Genomic DNA, 18,132 nt, shown 5'->3' with positions numbered 1-18,132 from the left:
CTATACAATTTCCAATTTATTTTTCTTAAAATCTATTATTTAATTACAACATTGGTTCTTTCTATTGAAATTACATAGTTGTCATGTAGTTATGACTGTGCGTACATGATCTTTATTATGTGCCAGATAATACTTAGTAATTTAGTCAAACAATTACACAATTAATACATCGATTATCATTTATATTATTTTCATTCAAGTACTGCAAATCCTTCACTTTAAATAATTCATCTCTGTATTAGGTGCAACTTGTATAATTTGCTTAGAATACAAGTTGAAACTTGGGCACAACATTAACATACATATATAAATAAAATAATATAAGGAATCGCGTATATGAATGTTTGTAGCACCAAAATGATATACAAAGAGGAGAGATTTGCTGTAATAAAAAAACAATGCAGAGTTTTGATTGGTTGGTTTTCTTTGACTACGTCATAGTGTCTGTGTAGGAGTAGTTCGGGGGGTAAATAATACATTTTGGATGAATTAAATAAAGAGCGAGTCCGTTTTTCTTCTGCACAGAATTGAATTGTCAATTGAGATGGATGATGATCATGAAATCGTCTACAAAATTGAAGTGGTAAGTTTTGCATAAGGATCTTGAGATTCAAAGTTTAATGTTATCGTTATAGAATGATACTTCCTCCATGTCCCGGGCAGCGGCAACGGCAACAACTTCTCCACCCTTGGCCAAGAAGAAAAAGCGGAGACATCACCAGGTCTGTTCCGTGGCCAACTGTCCGAACCCCCGTGATGTGAGCTATCATTCCTTTCCCAAAGAGCCAGAGCTGCAAATCATGTGGGTTCAATCCTGCGGACGAGAAAAAGTGAATACAAAAACGGCGCGGATTTGCGGCTCGCATTTTCTTAAAGACGATTTCCTTCGCGATCTCAAAAACGAGCTCCTTGGTCTTCCCTTAGTCAAAAGACTCAAACCCGGAACTGTTCCTACCCTCAACCTTGGACTTCCTCCCCAATCCTCCCTTGCGCAACTTGGCAAAAAAAAACATGGTGGAATCAAAGTAATCAACGCCAGCCCACGCGTTCTTTTAAAGCGCCTACAATCATCATCAACCCCAAACGACTCCCATCATTCACTCTCCAATCTCCATCATGACTATACAATGAGTCCTGTTATTTTTAAAAATGGATCTGTGGATCTGACGAATGAGGCCACCTCCGTTATTAATCAAGTCAATCAGGCCCGCACACTTCAAAAGCTCAAGTCTCTCCAAGAAAAGTACATCATTGAAAAGAAACGGCATCGAGCTGAGATTATGACATTGAAAAAGGAGCTCAAACATATTAAATCAAAAAGTTATGTTGATAATCTTGTCTATAAAACTCTGCTTAAAACCCAAACTCCTGCTCAGGTAATCACTTAACCGAGAATGGATTGATGAATTCTTACACATAAGTAAAAAATAATATCAATCCTTTTAAATTCCATATGCAATTCTAGTAGTACTTGACAACGAATCTCTTAATTAGTTTTTTTCATATATAATCTGGTTTTTTTTAAATTTGCGATTTGAAAATATTGAGTATTTTACACTTCATATAGGTGCACAATTTTATGCTGATTTCAAATATATGCTTATATTTGATATGTGATAGTCCAATTATGAGAAAATGAAATTTAAAGTTTAAAAGAACCACCAATTTTTAAGGGTTTTGTTGGAAAAGGAGTAACGCTTCGAGGTTTCAATGGTTTTTACGCCAAATGAACTTGGTTGAAGCATAAATAATTAGATCTTCATTTACAAAAGAGTTCAGTCAAATCCAGATAAAGAAAACAGCTATTTTTCAGATGAAAAGTTGACTATATCCGGATTTTTCTTATTTCACAAGTATATAAAAAACCACAATTTTTCGATACTTAAGTACATGAGTAATTTTGAAGCTTTCTATTCCAAGGAAACCCATTTTGATTAGGTCTTGTTTTGTCAGATCATCGATGACTTTATGCTTATCTTTGAGCAAAAGTGGCTTTCGGGGACCTCATTATATGTATCCGTATTGATTAAAAACAATATCAAAAAACTTAAAAAAGAATGATACAGATCAAAAATGATGGACGCAGTGTACGGTTTGTACCTATTAAAAAAAAAGTAATAAGTACTACTTAGAATTCTTCATTCTTATGAATTCCTATTTTGATACCAAAAAAAAAAAAAAAAAAAAAAAATACGTAGTTTCTTCCATGCGAAGTATTTTATGCAGTAAAAATTGATATTTGAGAGAACTTTGACTATAAAGGTATTTTTCTTTTATCCGGATTTGCGTGTATTTGGTTCTAAAAGGTCCATTTCCACTGCAATATCGATTGAATTGAATTTTAGAATTGAAAATGGATTTGATAAGGTTTTTTTTAAGAGTTACATTTTGTTGACAAGTGTTATTTATTCATAAGGTATTATATAAATATATTAAGCTCTTCCTTCTCCTCTTTCAGGCATCTAAAATCCTCAAACCCGATACGAATGTTAAAGGGTACACAAAAAAAGACATTACCTTTTCATTAGCACTCCAATCCATTAGTAATAAAGCCTACAAATATATTGACTCTAAAAATATTATCGCACTACCCAGCAATCGAACCTTGGAGAGGTGGATCAAAACGACACATTGTCCTCCGGGACTCCAAGAAAATGGTATTCAGAGGATAAAAGACTTGTTGGAAAATACAGAAGAGGAGTATGAGCGCTACGCCGTTATTTCCGTAAACGAAATGATATTAAAAAAAAAGTGTGAATATGATACTCTAACCAAAAACATATTTGGACCACACTCTAAAGTTCAAACCGTCATAATCAGTGGACTTGTAAAAGACTTTTCTCAACCCATTTACTATGAATTTGATACTAATATCAATAAAAACTTATTCCTTGATATTATTCAGTGTTTGGAGGAGAATGGTATCCCTGTTGTGGCCACAACCATTAGTTTACGAAATCACAAGCTCATATCGGAATTGGGATTAAATTCCGCCCAGCATTCCTTTCCTAACCCTTTTACAACTGATAGGGTCATATATGCCTTTGCTGATACGTTGCATATGCTACGCTTGTTACGAAATCATGTCATTGATAATGGGTTCCAAATACCGGATGGGAATACTGGCTTTGTTCCTCTTATTAAGTTGGATTTTGAAAATATTCTTACGCATGATGCAATTGTTCCAAGTGATGAAAAACTTCACAATAAATTGACAGACCTTCACCTCACCTGCAAGGGGAGTGTTCGAAAAAGAATTATTCTTGCCATACAGTTATTTTCAGAGTCATCGGCAAAGGCTATTGCAAAGATATCTGAGGATCCCGAGTCGGTTAAAGCGAAAGCCGTCTTTATCATCAACAATTGGTTTGACGTTATGAACTCTAATAAGATTCTGGACTCCAAAAAGTTATCATGTGGCTTTGGCATTCAACTCATTGATCAGTTCCATGCTTTGGACGAAATGGAAAGATTAATATCTAATATGTTAATTGGTATAGACGATAAAATCACGCGACTCCCGTTCCAAGATAGTATCGTTATGTCCATTCGGTCTACAAAGGATTTATATTCCTTTTTAAAGACAAAGAACTGTAATTACTTACTAACGAGAAAGCTAAATCATGCACCTTTTGACGCCTTTCAATCCAGCGTCCGCGACATTTGTGCTGATGGAAACTTCCCTAGTGCGCTAAAAGTGGTCATGCACCTCAGAATACTAAATATAAGTCAGAATGAAGATGATGCCACATTAAAGAACGTTGGGACCTATTCTTCGAATTTTACACCAAGAGATGATCCCCTAAACGATGAGTACTATGAAAAAGATGTAGGAGAGTATACGGAAGAACACTTAGAGGAGGAGTATGGGGAGGAAGAGGATGGAGAAGAAACAGAAGTGATTCCAATTATCGAAGCTGAAAATGAGTATGAAGAGGTTCAGTTTGATCTGTCTCCAGATGTGATCGTTAAAACAAATGATGTAGGTCAAGTTATATCACATGAAGAGACGGTTGTCCCTGAAATTGGCGAAGTGATTGAGAAAGAAACGGAGGAAGTGATGGTGCGTACTGATGGCGAATATTTTTTTACAATCAGTACGGGAGATTAAAATATGTATGACCCGAGTAAACGCAATTAAGTCTAGGAATACGTAGAGCCCCCTCTTTTTATTAATGCAATTGTATTTATAATAATTTTCCCTTGCTCGTATGAAATGCTTAAAGATAAATATATTTTTAATGAAATTGAAAAGAAATAGTGTTAATAATAATAATAATAAATGAATTTAATAACTAATTATGATGGAGGTACTTTCTTAAACTTTGAAATAGGGTTATGTCTTGACATCTTTAAAAGACGCATATAAGGGTTGCTACAAGTCTCGGATTCGGATTTGTCTTTAGGAGATTTAGCTTCCTTTTTTGAGGGTGACGTGGAGGAAGCAGAGACGCTGCTTTCGGACTCAAGAACCTCCTTTGGTTTTTTCTCTCCGTCTTCATCCTTAATCATGTCTTCATCGTCAGGGTCATGCTTCTCCACTCTCTTTTTGGGTAGGAACTCTCTTTCATCCTCATCAAATATCTGATCCTTGAAAAGGAGAGCGTTTAAATATGGAGGTAAATCCGGGCTTTCAGGGGCCATGGAGCGATCACTAGAGATGAGAGGATATAGATTGGTGTCATCTGTTTTGAAAAGAGAGTGAGTTTTCCCTGTTTTGGCAATGAACCTCGTTAGAGCACGCTCCACATCTCGTTTCTGAGAAGAGGCCTTTTCACGAACAGACTCATAATCCGTGATGGGTTGTTTGTGAGTGGCTGTTCGGACAAAGGAGTGAGAGTCTGGGAGTTCAGGGAAGTAGTCGGGGATGAAATGGGTCTTGAAGCGTTTACTCCGATCTCCTGTGTGAAGGATAGAGATGGGTTTTGGGGGTTGTGCGGCCTGAGGATTTCCCAGGGTTTTCCTTGCAGTACGTAGGGCGTATTCTCGAAGACCATTCATTTGGAGGCCCATTTCTGCCATGGCAACGACCACATCCGCGGGTAGGGGCTGACTACGACATGCGAGGTCTCCAAAGGCACGAGAACTACGCCCCAGTTCATAGAGGAGGCTTTGAAGCATCTCACACAGCACATCCACCACGTAGGAGGAATCCACCTTCGAAAAACCAGTCTCGGATAAAATGGCGATCACGGAGGATTTAAGGCATTGCCGATAGCTGATTGCCGTTGGCATTGTACTCGTATCCCCACTGCTGCCCAGGGCACCTCCTGAAGACGAACCACTCATTTCGGATGTCTAGTTAGTAATAGTTATGACTTATGTTCTCACTCCTACCACTTGACTTATAAATATAAATTATTATTTATTAATCTAAAATCTTCGAATACTTCAATCACGCAACCTTTTCTGGGGAAAAACTTCATTTCTGATGAGTCGCTTGGTAAACTGTTATGAACTATGTACAATTACATGTCTATAATATTTTGTAGTTGTTGTTTATATATGAATATATCACGTGATATTTTAAGCAACTCTTCATTAATGGACAATATTTGTAGCTCTCAAATATTGTTCTTTTGTGTCTTATTAGTTATTGTACAAGATAATGTAGTATCAAATAATCACTCAAATAATATGAAATATTAAATCCTCCATTGATAATTATGCCGAACTGGAAAATAGAAAACTGGATCGATTGCCCATATCCCCAATTCTTGAGTTTTAAAGGACCAAAATGATGTAAATGTAAGCAGTTACATTTCATACAGCAGCAAGTCAGTAGAGTTGGATGTATTTACACACAGAGTTAAGGGGATTTTGAAGTGGAATAAGTTTTATTCCAATCTTATGAAATACTTCCCCATTAATGTTGCATTGATAATGTAATTAATTCATTGGGATGAATAAGATTCTTATGTTTGTGCAGAAATGCTGTACAGATTTCCTATATCCCCATTCATGAGCTTAATCTGTCATTTCAGAAATTATGTACATCTAATTTTCATAGAATAATAATTATGGTTGTAACGACTGGGTCGGGAGTCAGCAGAGTCACATGAATTTACTCATGGAGTCAGATGGATCTGAAACAAAGAGAATATATATATTTATCTATGATTTGTAGTTATAAATTAAACTTAATATATAATCTTGAGCACGATTTGAAGTTGACACTTTATTCTTGTGGTGCAAATTCATTAAATAATTAGTTAAATAGCTTTTTTTGTAAATTTACTTTAGAAAAAACTTTCATTTAGATCAATCTACTTTGATTTTGAGTTGTAAAAAGGTAGTAGAGTCCAACCCATTTGCCTCAAAAACATTTTTTATTTTCAAATATCATACCAAAATAAAAGAGTTGCTTAAAATACCACGTAATATTAATATACAATTACATCTAGGAGTAATATTATAATTGTACAAAATTTATATGAGTTGACCAAGGGGGATTTATCAACACGAATGATATTATTCAGCACAACAGGCTTCGTGATTGGAGCATGTGGTGCTCCATATAGTATTGGAACTTCATAAATCATACACATCAGACAAGGAGTAATGCCAACGAAGGAACGACACCCTTACCTTTACTCAGTCTCGGAAAACTAAAAATCATGCAGCCTTTAACTCTCATTATTGAAAAATACGCAATTTAAGGGGCTCAAACTGGATATTTTTACTAGTTAAAAATTAATTTCCAATAAATCTTGATGTAATTCCATGTCTTTGAGAATTAAAAAAAAATCAAAAATCTATAGCTATTCTCAAAAAAAATGTAATTTTCTGGAAACAAATTTCAAACATTAATTTTTTTTTGAATAAATTTTAATAAATTAAATTTCAAATATCTACAACTATTCACAAAAAATTTTTGGAAATAAATTTCAAATGTTAAATTTTCTACTAAGAATCAAAAAGTTCTTAATTTGGAGGGGGCTACATCCCTCCAGTGCACCCCCTGCGGACACCCTTGTGTAATAATATGTTTGAGGATTGTAGGTAGTATTACCATTATTCCATTTCCCCTAATTTTTTTCTAAATTACATCATTTGTGTTAATTCCTTCCCTAACCACTGCACTAGAGGAATCAAATTTTGATAGAAAATAATGTTTAAGCCCTTTTATTCGGTGATCCCGTTTTGACATCCAATAGTATAATATTAATATTAATGAAAGAAAATCTTTCATTAATATAAAACCAGGTTGTTTAGGAGACCTAAATGATGTCAGCATTGTTTTAGTGGCTCATCTTTTATGGGTTAAAAGTATGATGAATCATAAAATCCATCACATCATGACCGAATAGTATTACATTGGCAATGCCTCTGAATACACAAAAGTCAAAAAATACAGAAGGGAAAAATTATAGAGTCCAAAATTCTGCCAATGAAATGAAGCAAGAATATAATTTATTTTTGATCGACAAATCCAATACGGATTTCAATTTTATCTATCTCAAACAAATTGTAGAGTTAAGTAATTTGGGACAATCATCGTTCAGAGTCATTTTTTGCCATTAAGACTAATTAATAGTAATAATTAGTAATTACTTTACTTTAATTTATAAGAAGCGCGGTATTATAATAATTATTATTATTTATTAAGGAGTATGACGTCTTTATCATGATATTGAAGTCGTAAACAATATTAAAATAATACTTTCTATTTGTTAGTACTCCACCATAAAGAATAAAATCACTCAAAAATACAAAATAGAACCAAAATCCTTGAATAATCACTTTTTTAAATAAATATAGAATATTTTTCTATAATATAACATATGATATTCTTTATCACCATGAATGATGAATAAGTTGTAAGGGTCTAAATCTTCATCATTTTTTAAGCCAAAAAATGGAAATATGTCCAGTTTAGAACAAAATACAGAATCAATAAAAACATTTTTATAAACAGAACCTTTTTAGATGAGGTTTATTAGGCTAATTCAATTTGGTGATTGTCTTATTAGTAAAAAATGACAGTTTCGAATTTCTGAAAATTACTAAGTATAGTGAGTTTACGGCAAATGAGATTTCTGAAAGATAAATAATTTTAAAGAAAGTTGTTTTTCAGAGAAGAGAAATTGTATTTAATTAATAATTGGTTTCCCCAGTGTTATATATAATTAATATATAAATATATAATTTAGAATACGAATAGGTTGCGTTATTTATAATGAATGAAGCTTTACCATAATTTATATTGTAGCAGTTGTTTAATAACACCATAGAAAAACTATAGTATTTACATATTTCTGTCATTCGTTTTCTTTGGTGAGTTCAGCGAAGACAAAATGACATTTGTCAGATATTATTTTTATTTTAGTGATAAAAGACATTAAATGCTTATGTAACACTACAATAAAACGTATCTCAGGTTATTATTGCTTTGTTGATAAAGCTTTAAGTTAATTATCAGACCCCAGGTATGTTACGCGTACAAATCGTGAGACAAATTGTTGAGATTGTATCAATTAAGTTGAGCGTAGCATTGAAATTTAAAGTTACACTCACATTAATTCAAGAATGATCGTTTTATCCAAAAGATTAGGGATATTAAGGCGATTGACTCCTCTATTGAGACTTAAAAATACCTCTCGCTTACTCCTTGCCGTTCCTTTGATTGGTAAAATACCTAAGCAGTCCCAAAAAAATGTGTTACAAAATCAGGGATATTCTTCCGTCTCTGCCCTTCAATCAAAGATATACAAAGGTCTTCATCTCTACTTCAGAATTATTCAGTTATTATGGATTTGGATTCGATTCTTATTTCGCTTATATATACTGAGAAAGCAATTATCCGATGCTCTTGTTCAGACCCTTGAAGAGTCTGGATCCATTTTTGTCAAACTTGGTCAATGGGCCTCCACTCGCAGAGATTTATTCTCCCCCTCAACTCATTCAGGCTTTATCCAAACTTCAAAGTAACGTGGAGACATCACATGGCTGGTCATATACTCAGTCCTTGATTCTAAAACGATTAGGGCCTAATGTGTTTGAGTATATTAATCCGGTACCCATTGGAAAGGGATGTTGTGCACATGTATACGAAGGTATTATTCGCTCTTCCTCCTCATCCAAAGAGCGTGTAGCCATTAAAGTTCTCCATCCGAATATAAAAGACAAATTTAAAGAGGACTTATATTTTCTTAAAAGGATGGGTCTGTTTCTAGAGTGGATGATACCTGATTTGTACTGGCTAAGTTCGGGACAGTTTATTCAAGAGTTTTCTGAATCCATGATACATCAGATTGATTTATGTCAAGAAGCAAGACACTTGGAAAGATTTATAAAGAACTTTCACGGAGATAAGAATGTCATTTTTCCACAGCCCATTCAAGGAATGACCTTTACGGATGTGCTTGTTGAACAGTTCATTGAAGGCTCAGAAATATCAAATTTTATCAACGATGATATTAATATAACCCTTAAAAAGAATCTGGCTAAAAAAGGGATCGATATATTTTTTCGCATGTTGTTTGAGCATAACTTTGTACACGGGGATCTTCATCCTGGAAATATACTTGTATCAAAAGATGAAAAACTCGTTGTGCTAGACCCTGGGATTGCAACAGCTTTATCTGAAGGTGACCTTCAAAACTTTCGCTCAGTTTTTAAATCAGTCATTCGTGGGGACGGAAGGACTGTTGGGAAATTATTTTTGGAGCGATCCCTTCATCAATGTACTAATCCAGAAAAATTTATTAACGAAATAGGGATAATTGTCGATGATGCAATACAGAATGGAGAGCTCTCACTTCGAAGGGTTGATGTCTCTAAATTGCTAAACAGTGTATTTGATGTATTTCGAACTCACAGAGTGAAACTTGATTCAAACTTTTCCATGGTTATTATTTCCATAATTGTTATTGAAGGATTGGGAAAGAGCTTGAATCCAGAGCTCAATTTATTAAAATCAGCTTGGCCCTATTTTTACTAGGCTATGATTATGTTAATTCATTAAAGCAATCTGTGATTTATATAGTTATATATATATATTTTATTTCATTGTAATCTATAGATTTTTTAATTTAATTAAAAGATCGGCAAATTCTTTAATATTCTCTTGAAGTTTAGATTTTTTACTTTTAAGGGAATTTCTATGACGAACCGAGTTGGCCATTTGTGAAGTGAACGTATCAAACTGAGATATTTTCTTGGATTCCTCTTGTTTTAGAATGTTCAAGTGGTGGTTTAATCCATGTATTTCATTGTCTCTCTCTGTAAAAACAAAATTTGCTTATTATATTTATTTATGGATATTGAGTACTCTTTTCCTTACCTTGATGATGTTTTTTGTAACCCTCAATCACATTTTCAATACCAGTCCATGCTGGTGTGACACTTTTAAGCTCAAACGTATTTGAACCCACGCTAAGAATGGCAGAGTTGACAGAAATTGGTGAGCTATTTGAGTTTTGTATCATTTGTTTCGTGACAACGATTGGAGGGGCGGTATTTGTTTTCTTGACTTCAGTGAGTAGGGATTTTGAGACGGGAACCAAGCTTCCTAGATCTATTGGTAATTTTGGATGATTTAAGCCATTATGCATCGTGGTGATGAAATGAGTTTTGCGAGATGTAGACGATTTATTTGACTTTGAGAGATTGTTTGGAGATAAAAAACCCATATGTAGCTTGGGTGACTTGACTAGATTCATATTTCGTAGCTGAATGAGGTACTTTGTCGTTGTGTTGATAGAATTTCGATGCATTCGATCATCAAGGACTGCATTCCAAATATCTTCCCTCTCTAGAAATGAATGAAAGAGACCATAATTCAATTTACATATATATATTAGCTAAGTTATACTTATATCGGTCTAGCGATTCATGCGAATCCGGTTCAAGTTATAATTTATAATAGAATACTATGTTTTATTTATTTGAATGGTAGTTATACCATAATGGGTAACAAATTTTAGTTATGCTCTTGGTATTTTAAATATAAAGGAAGTTTTCAAGGATGTAAATTGTAATCATACTATACTATTATGAGTTATAAAAAACGATATTATGCTAAGGCAAAAAAGATTTTTTTGTAGATGTTGATGAGTTTGTTCCAATATGTTCATGTAATAGATTTATTAAACTTTGTATTGGCTGGGACAAAGTTTAGAAATTCAATTTCATATATTAAATTTTTTGGAAAAATATAATTAATTTTTAGGGCTTAGTTTTTGCATGAAAAATAAAATTCAAAACATAAAATTTTTTGAAAAAAGTTTGAAAATTAATTTTTTTTTAAATAAAATTTTTTGGAAAAAATTCAAAAATTAAATTTTTTGGAAAAAAAAATCAAAAATTAACAACTATTCACAAAAAAGTAATTTTAAAAATTAAATTTTTGATAAAAAATTTAATATTTGATAATTTCTAGTAAAAAGCCAAAATTCCTTAGTCTGGGGAGGTATACAGTCCCTCTAGCCACCCCTTGCAGATGCCCCTGATGGGGGGGAGTATCGATAAGTGACGAAAACTTTTAGTTATTACTAGACTTAAGATTTGTGAGCGATCGCTTAATCGCTCACAAATTGTTCACTTTGACCGTTTTAATGGGAAAAAAAAAAATCGTTATGCCCTGTTTTTGTGGGAAATGGCTCATTTTTCGGTTTTGGTATGAACTAAATATAGACAGTTTGGGTTCTATTTAGATTACACACCAGCTTTTGATGATAACTTGATGATATTTTTGGAGGGAAAAATAGACCTTACTCCATTAGGTTTTCTTTCTGGAGGTAAAATATATAAATATGATGAAATGAGGGTTATGATTACATGATTGGATATGGAAGGGAGCCAGATTCAGACAACAGCCAATTAGAGGAAGGATACATTTGGAGCGCAATTGACTCTTGAATAATCCCCATTGAATCTTTCAAGAAATGAGAAATACATTTGCGCCAAATACAAAGATCTTTCATTTAAGTTAAAGGTTGGACGTACTATCAGTGGTGGTGATGATGAGATTTCTCCATCTAATAAGACTCCTGAAAATCAGGGCAACTTCAAATTTCCTTCAACTACTAATGTAGGCGTTTTTTACAAACTACAAATACTGATCGAAGGCAAAAATTAACGGAAGAAAATCTTTGTAAAATCTTTGGGAATATAAAAAATACCAATTACTTAAAGTTATTCTGATAAAACTATATTTTCCTTTAAATACAAATTAATCATTTTCTTTATTTTATATGCTCATTTTTCAAAAATGTAGCTCTCCTCATTGCTTATTTTGGCTGAAAAAATCGCTCAAAAATCCTAAATCTAGTTGATACTTATTATGCAGACTTGCAATTAAAAGGGTTACTGAATAAATATTGCCTAAGTGCCTACTCTTTCAATTTTACAGAATTGAAATGTTGGGATTAAAAATCAAGTAAATACCAGATTAAGATTAAATTCTAAAATTATTTTAAAAATATCTTGTCTGGCAGACATTTCTTTTAAATAATTTATGATGAATATATTGTGTTTATTGTCCGAACCATGCAAAAAAATAGTTAAAAGTGTACTTTGAAAAATAATTTAACTTTATTTTACGAGTTTTAGTACTAAAAAAGTCCCCGTACAACGTGGATTTTTCTTCTTCTTAAAAACCGCGATAAGCGGGTACCCCCTCTAATTAAAGGCTTGCTGTTTGTCACTTTATTATAAGGGTACAATCCATAAGTTTTCCCATACGTCATACTTTCTCTTTCTATCTCGAAATTGGAGACAGCGGCAGAGGAAAGTTGAAATTCAATTCTCGCAACCTCTAAATACTAAGGAGATAACTTTGCGAAGCGAAGAATATATTATTTCTATTGAATGGGGAGGAGAAAGACACAAGAGTCTTTAGATAAAAATAAATTATATTAATTTATTGAAAAGGTATCATTTTTTTAGTTAAGCACGAAAAAGTCTTATACACACATTGGAGCCCACACATTAGGTGAAAAAGTGTCCCTAACTTTTTGTTCTTTAATTGAAATTTTGCAGAGTATTTTTTTATGACATATTAATGCTCCCAGGTGAAATTGATAGCTAACACATGTGATGCTAACATGGAAACCTGAAAAAATTGAAAAGTTAACCTAATTTCTTAAGACAAGCCTCCAAACGCAAAAACACACACATTAGACCTCTCCCTACACAGACCTATTGTCAAGACTGGTTATCAAGACCTGGTTAAAATTAATTTATTCAGGTCTCAAGAGCCTGTGCTAAGGATGTTTATCTATAATAAGTCTTTGTGGGTTGCCTTATTTGACTGTTTTTTTTAGCAAAGATTTTTTCATAGAGGTGTGTATATAGTTTAATAGGACACTTCTTGGGTTCAGTTTTATGGCACTAGGGTGTTTTCGTTCTTTCTTGTATAGCACTCGATTATTTTTAATAGTGAATAAAAGAACAGGAATACTGGGACGACTAATTTGGAGATGTATCACAAACTAGCGCACCCGAATATTTGCATAAATTGTCCGATATTTCTATATATTATTAATGTGTAGAGATTACAGGATAAACAGGATTATATTTGGAGGGGGTCTTGGTTTCTTAGAATTAAAAAAATATATTTTCTTTAAAAAACCACTAATAGCTTTTGTTTTCAATGTCTATTTGACGTATGAGACATTGGCCCACAGTTATACTAATGATTTAAGTACACCCATGTATATGAGGCATTACGTAGCCAACCGGCTAGATACAGATAGTCGCCATGTACCCTACTGGTATTTTTACTAGCCAACAGCTAACGTGGCTGTCAAACCCTCTGGATAAGTAAGAAACCATTAAAATATATTGAACGAAATTCAAATTCTTCCCACCCCCCTCCCCTTTTAAACCTGTTTTATCTAATAGATAATGGTAAAAAATACATTTTAATACCAAAATCATGTCTCTAGCTTCAATATTAAGGAAGTTTTGACCAATTTATCATCGGATTTTATTCCCTTCTCTTCCAAATATTATAATATTATAAACTACACCAAAATTCGTGGTCTAATATGAGATTTGAATAAAACAACACAACTTTCTTAAACATTAATAGAATTGAATGAAATTTTCTGGGATTACAGAGTATAGTATTTTACAAAAAAATGGTACTTTAAATACCCGTAATTGAATTATATGATATAAAATTTGAGTATATGAATATCTTCCCCCACTTTTCAGACAATTAAGGATTGATATAGGAAAATAAAGGAGATGTTAAAAATTAAGACAAAGTACTTCCATATTGCGCAATAATAAAGATTGAAGGTGCTAATGTCGTATTAAAATTGATGTACTTCGCATCAACTTGGAAACATTAGAAGATACTAAATAATTAAATTTTTGAAAGTCCATTATATTTTTTATTTGATACATTCACCTTAATTTGAGATTTAGAAGATTATCTTATTTTCCAGCAAAGGGTCCGATTAAACAAAGGAACAGATAGAGAAACAAAATTATAGGTGGTAAAAGATTAAGAATTGATCTACATTAAGTATAATTGATGTCAAATAGATTTTCCCAATGTAACTAATTAACAACCAGCATTTCTACGGGGATCCCCAAAACACGTATACACTTCCGCCCGCACACGCCTACTTTTCCCTCTCCATAAATTAGCATTTAGTATATCTACATTTATTGATTAATTGGGCAAATTAAAGGGTGTGAGTCACAAATAAAGGACAGTTTTAGTATAAGCTAGGCCTAGGGTAAAAATAAAGGTCTATACTTTGAACCATGACCGGAACCTGAACCATGTACAACCTATTATTGTGTCAGTCCTTATTTATTTGGTCTGGTCCGGTCCCAAGGACTCATAGGAGCAGTCCTTAAGACCATCGGTCATTTGGACTGTCAGTACTGGAACGGATTAAAAAAAGAAATACACAAAGTTATTGACGTGATCAAGGACAGAACCACGCTTTTAATATTGACGTTATAGTAGATGAGTGGTTGCGTGATTGGTAAAAAATCCGATTGTTTTTTTTTTGCACAGGAATCGCTACAATACATTAAAGCAAATATTCTAGCAAAATTTACCTCATACATTATGAGTGGTTGCGTGTTTTGTTAAAATCTGCCTGTGCTGCTCAACATTCAGTATGGTACATCAAAATGAAGATTCTATACAGCCCGATGTGATGGTCACACCTTGTATTTATATTAACCCTGCTACAACCATTTATATTATTGATAAACCGAACTAAAACATATATTACCTTGTTTTTTGTTCTCTGGAACACGAGTTAAATTAATTAACTGGAGGTACATTCTTTTAGCAGACGATTCTGGGAGTTTATTCAAATGTGGCAATGTAGAAGGTAAAGGTAGGGAAGGAGAAGAGGAGGCATCGTAGATTTCCATCTTTTCCATATATTCATTTGGTGGACTAGGAGAGCGTGTCACCATCATCCTCCTCTCTGACTTTAATATTGTATCTACATTAGAGAAAATAAATATTATAGAGTGATAATACGTCCTTTAATTATTATTTTTGTAATAATGGATTACGAGGATTGGATTGGAGGAGTGAAGTCGATGTTTTTTTACGACTTGGAATGTTGCGTAAACTTCGATGGGACTTGATTTTATCCAATTTTTTAAAAGATCCATTTTGAGTTGATTCAGATTGAATTATATCCTTCTGTTTAAAGTCTGACAGTACAGACTCTTTGCTTATTTTTGCAGTGACGTTGTTGAGCGAAGACTTCTTTTCTGATTGAATCACATGAGTCTCTGGCTAATTGGGGAAATAAACATCCATTAATAAATATGAAGAACATTATTACAAATAGTGGCGTCGCTAACCCCCCCTAATATTATGCTATTATTCTCCTAGTTTATATATAAATGAGCCTATTTATATAAGTAACAGTATAACAGTGTTAATAATTTTTGGAGCCCAAATGATGAAAGCTAACAAAGCTCCTCATAGCAAATATATATATTATGCAAATTTACCAGGGTTTGATATGGAGCGAAAATGAACGCCGTCCATGCATTCTGTTCAAGTTTGAACGTCTGAATGCCTGGGGTAAAAAAATGAATCATTAGCACGGTGTTACCTCGCTCACACAAAAATACCCTATGAGTTTTGTTGTCAGCTGTCAATGTCCTCGCCTCACTTGATACGTCATGGCTATTTCATAATTTGATTCTTTTTGTAGAATACACCAAGAAATTAGTTATTCCATAACTCCGTTACTAAAAGAACAAGAATACAATTTCTTTTTGATTCCTCGTCGTATATACATCTATACACCTATACTGGACATCTTATTAATTTTATGAAGAAATTTGGCTCTCATATGGAAATACTAATATCTAACTACACTTATAATAAAATATTACTAAGCAATATTAATAAAGTATCGATTAAAAAAACAATGTTAAAATTATGAAATATACTGACTTAATTCATTTTAAAAATTGGGTAGAAATAATATGAGAGTGATAGTCTGAGATGACTCATTAGCCCGGATAATTTTGGGCTTTTTTCTGTTTCTTTTTAGAGGAAAGGTTGCGTGATGCAATAAAAATAAAAACGTGTTAACGAAAAAAATCTTTGAATAGAGGGCTCCTTTTTTATTGTTCCCCAAGATATCTATTAGCCAAAGGGGAACGCTATAGTTAAGATGCGAAACAATCAGCACGTGCTCAATTTTTGTCCAAATTTTGTTGGCTTTACGAATATTTTTTTATTTTTGTCCGAGAAAACAAATTTCCTGAATGACTCTATAACTAATTCTGCAACTACATAATTTCACACAATAAGTGCATGAGAAAACTAAAAAATATATATTCTCTACAGGGTGGTGTGCCAGTCTGTAGCTTGTCTAAAAAAATGGTGCGTGCTGTGATCAATTTTTACCGTGCTCTTTATGTCAGTAACATAAGAAGCGTCTGCAGGGGATGGGCTGGAGGACTTGTAGCTAAATCAATATATAATTTTTTTTCCAAAAATTAAAATAATTTGGCTTAAAAATTCATACAGACAAATACATTTTGGTTTATGAATATCGATTAAATAATATCATCATTCAGGGAGTTGTATTATTTTGCTGCAAGACTGTCTGTCATTTTGTTAACAAACTAATATAAAAAAGCAACGTTCATGTCCTAATAGTTGAATTTTAGAAAGAGGGGGGTTGGAAATTACCTTTGTCACCTAAAAAAATAACTCACATAATCTGCGGTACTTTAAAATGAACATCTCGCAAAGAAAAAAGCTTTATCATAGCCAACTAAATTTGGCAAAAAATGTATCTCGTGGTCGTCGTTTTGTTTAAATAAACTAATTGAAGAAAATAAAGATTGAGCATCTGAACTGAAATTGTTCATAAATGAGCCTAAAACTGACCAATGTGAAATAAATTTTTCTTTTATTTTTGCACTTTGAATGATGTTTTGGAACTGGACTTACTAACTCTCTAAATATTGGGCAATGCCTTTTTCAAAAGTTTATATTTAATGGGATACGAACCTCAGTTTTTAATTCCTTTGCATTGGCTTTGACTTCAGTTTCTTCTATTTTAATACTTGGGTTAATTGAATTTGTTTCACGGATAGTCATTTGATGATTCGTAGACTCCTCTTGCTTGATAGGAGAAGTTAACTGAATGTATGTTGAACTCGGAGGATGATACGCGGTTGTGTTCAAAACTGGTTCTTTAAAAGATGGATTGATAATTGAGAATTTCTTTTGAGAGCTATAATTATCCTCGAAGGGTCGAACAAATAGACATTTTTTCTTTGGAAGAGAAGGAGACCCATCCTCATCCCAGGCATATTTCTCGTTACACGATCTATTTGATTTTTTACTTAGTTCCTTATTGGATTTCAACTTTGACTGATTGCACGGTGATTCTCCCGAAGATACAACTGTACTCGATTTAGGGGTATTTGATGTTGTTGTAATGAAGGGAGTTGATATAGGAATCACGGGGGAAGATGTTGCCATGCTCGGCATATAAGTTTCATACTGGGGTTGATACAGACTTGTAGACTCATAACTGCAAAAGAAAATTTCGAAATTGAATATCCATGAGAAATGTGTATAGAGAAGTGGTGCAGTGCCACTCCATCCCCCCAAATCCCTCTAGTGAAGAATATTATATAGGGCAAATAAGTTGGAGGGCACGAAAT

General features: G+C 33.2%; 3 protein-coding genes across 3 annotated transcripts in view; 1 reads left to right on the top strand and 2 right to left on the bottom strand.

The window, feature by feature from the left end:
* Positions 1–4,212: 4,212 nt before the first annotated feature.
* On the bottom strand, positions 4,213–5,410 carry LOC121130604 (transcription initiation factor TFIID subunit 8). The gene has a single exon (XM_040726345.2). The coding sequence runs from the start codon at positions 5,287–5,289 to the stop codon at positions 4,300–4,302; it is 990 nt and encodes a 329-aa protein (XP_040582279.1). The 5' UTR covers positions 5,290–5,410; the 3' UTR covers positions 4,213–4,299.
* A 2,966-nt stretch (positions 5,411–8,376) lies between these two features.
* Positions 8,377–10,062, top strand: LOC121130605 (uncharacterized aarF domain-containing protein kinase 2-like). Its single transcript, XM_040726347.2, is given in 2 exon segments — positions 8,377–8,925; positions 8,927–10,062. Coding segments are annotated over 2 exon segments (1,413 nt in total). The 5' UTR covers positions 8,377–8,529; the 3' UTR covers positions 9,944–10,062.
* Positions 10,002–18,132, bottom strand: part of LOC121130465 (uncharacterized) — a 59,352-nt gene continuing 51,221 nt past the window's right edge. Inside the window, exons 4-8 of the mRNA XM_040726210.2 lie at positions 17,471–17,999; positions 15,499–15,727; positions 15,207–15,425; positions 10,286–10,756; positions 10,002–10,224 (exon numbers count right to left, since the gene is read on the bottom strand). Coding sequence (XP_040582144.2) covers positions 10,019–10,224; positions 10,286–10,756; positions 15,207–15,425; positions 15,499–15,727; positions 17,471–17,999 — 1,654 coding nt within the window. The 3' untranslated portion in view covers positions 10,002–10,018. The remainder of the gene's footprint in view (positions 10,225–10,285; positions 10,757–15,206; positions 15,426–15,498; positions 15,728–17,470; positions 18,000–18,132) is intronic.

Source organism: Lepeophtheirus salmonis, chromosome Z, assembly GCF_016086655.4.
Source record: "Lepeophtheirus salmonis chromosome Z, UVic_Lsal_1.4, whole genome shotgun sequence".
Lineage (NCBI taxonomy): Eukaryota > Metazoa > Arthropoda > Copepoda > Siphonostomatoida > Caligidae > Lepeophtheirus > Lepeophtheirus salmonis.
Note: the sequence above shows the minus strand (reverse complement) of the source record. Positions and strands in the feature narration are given on the sequence as shown.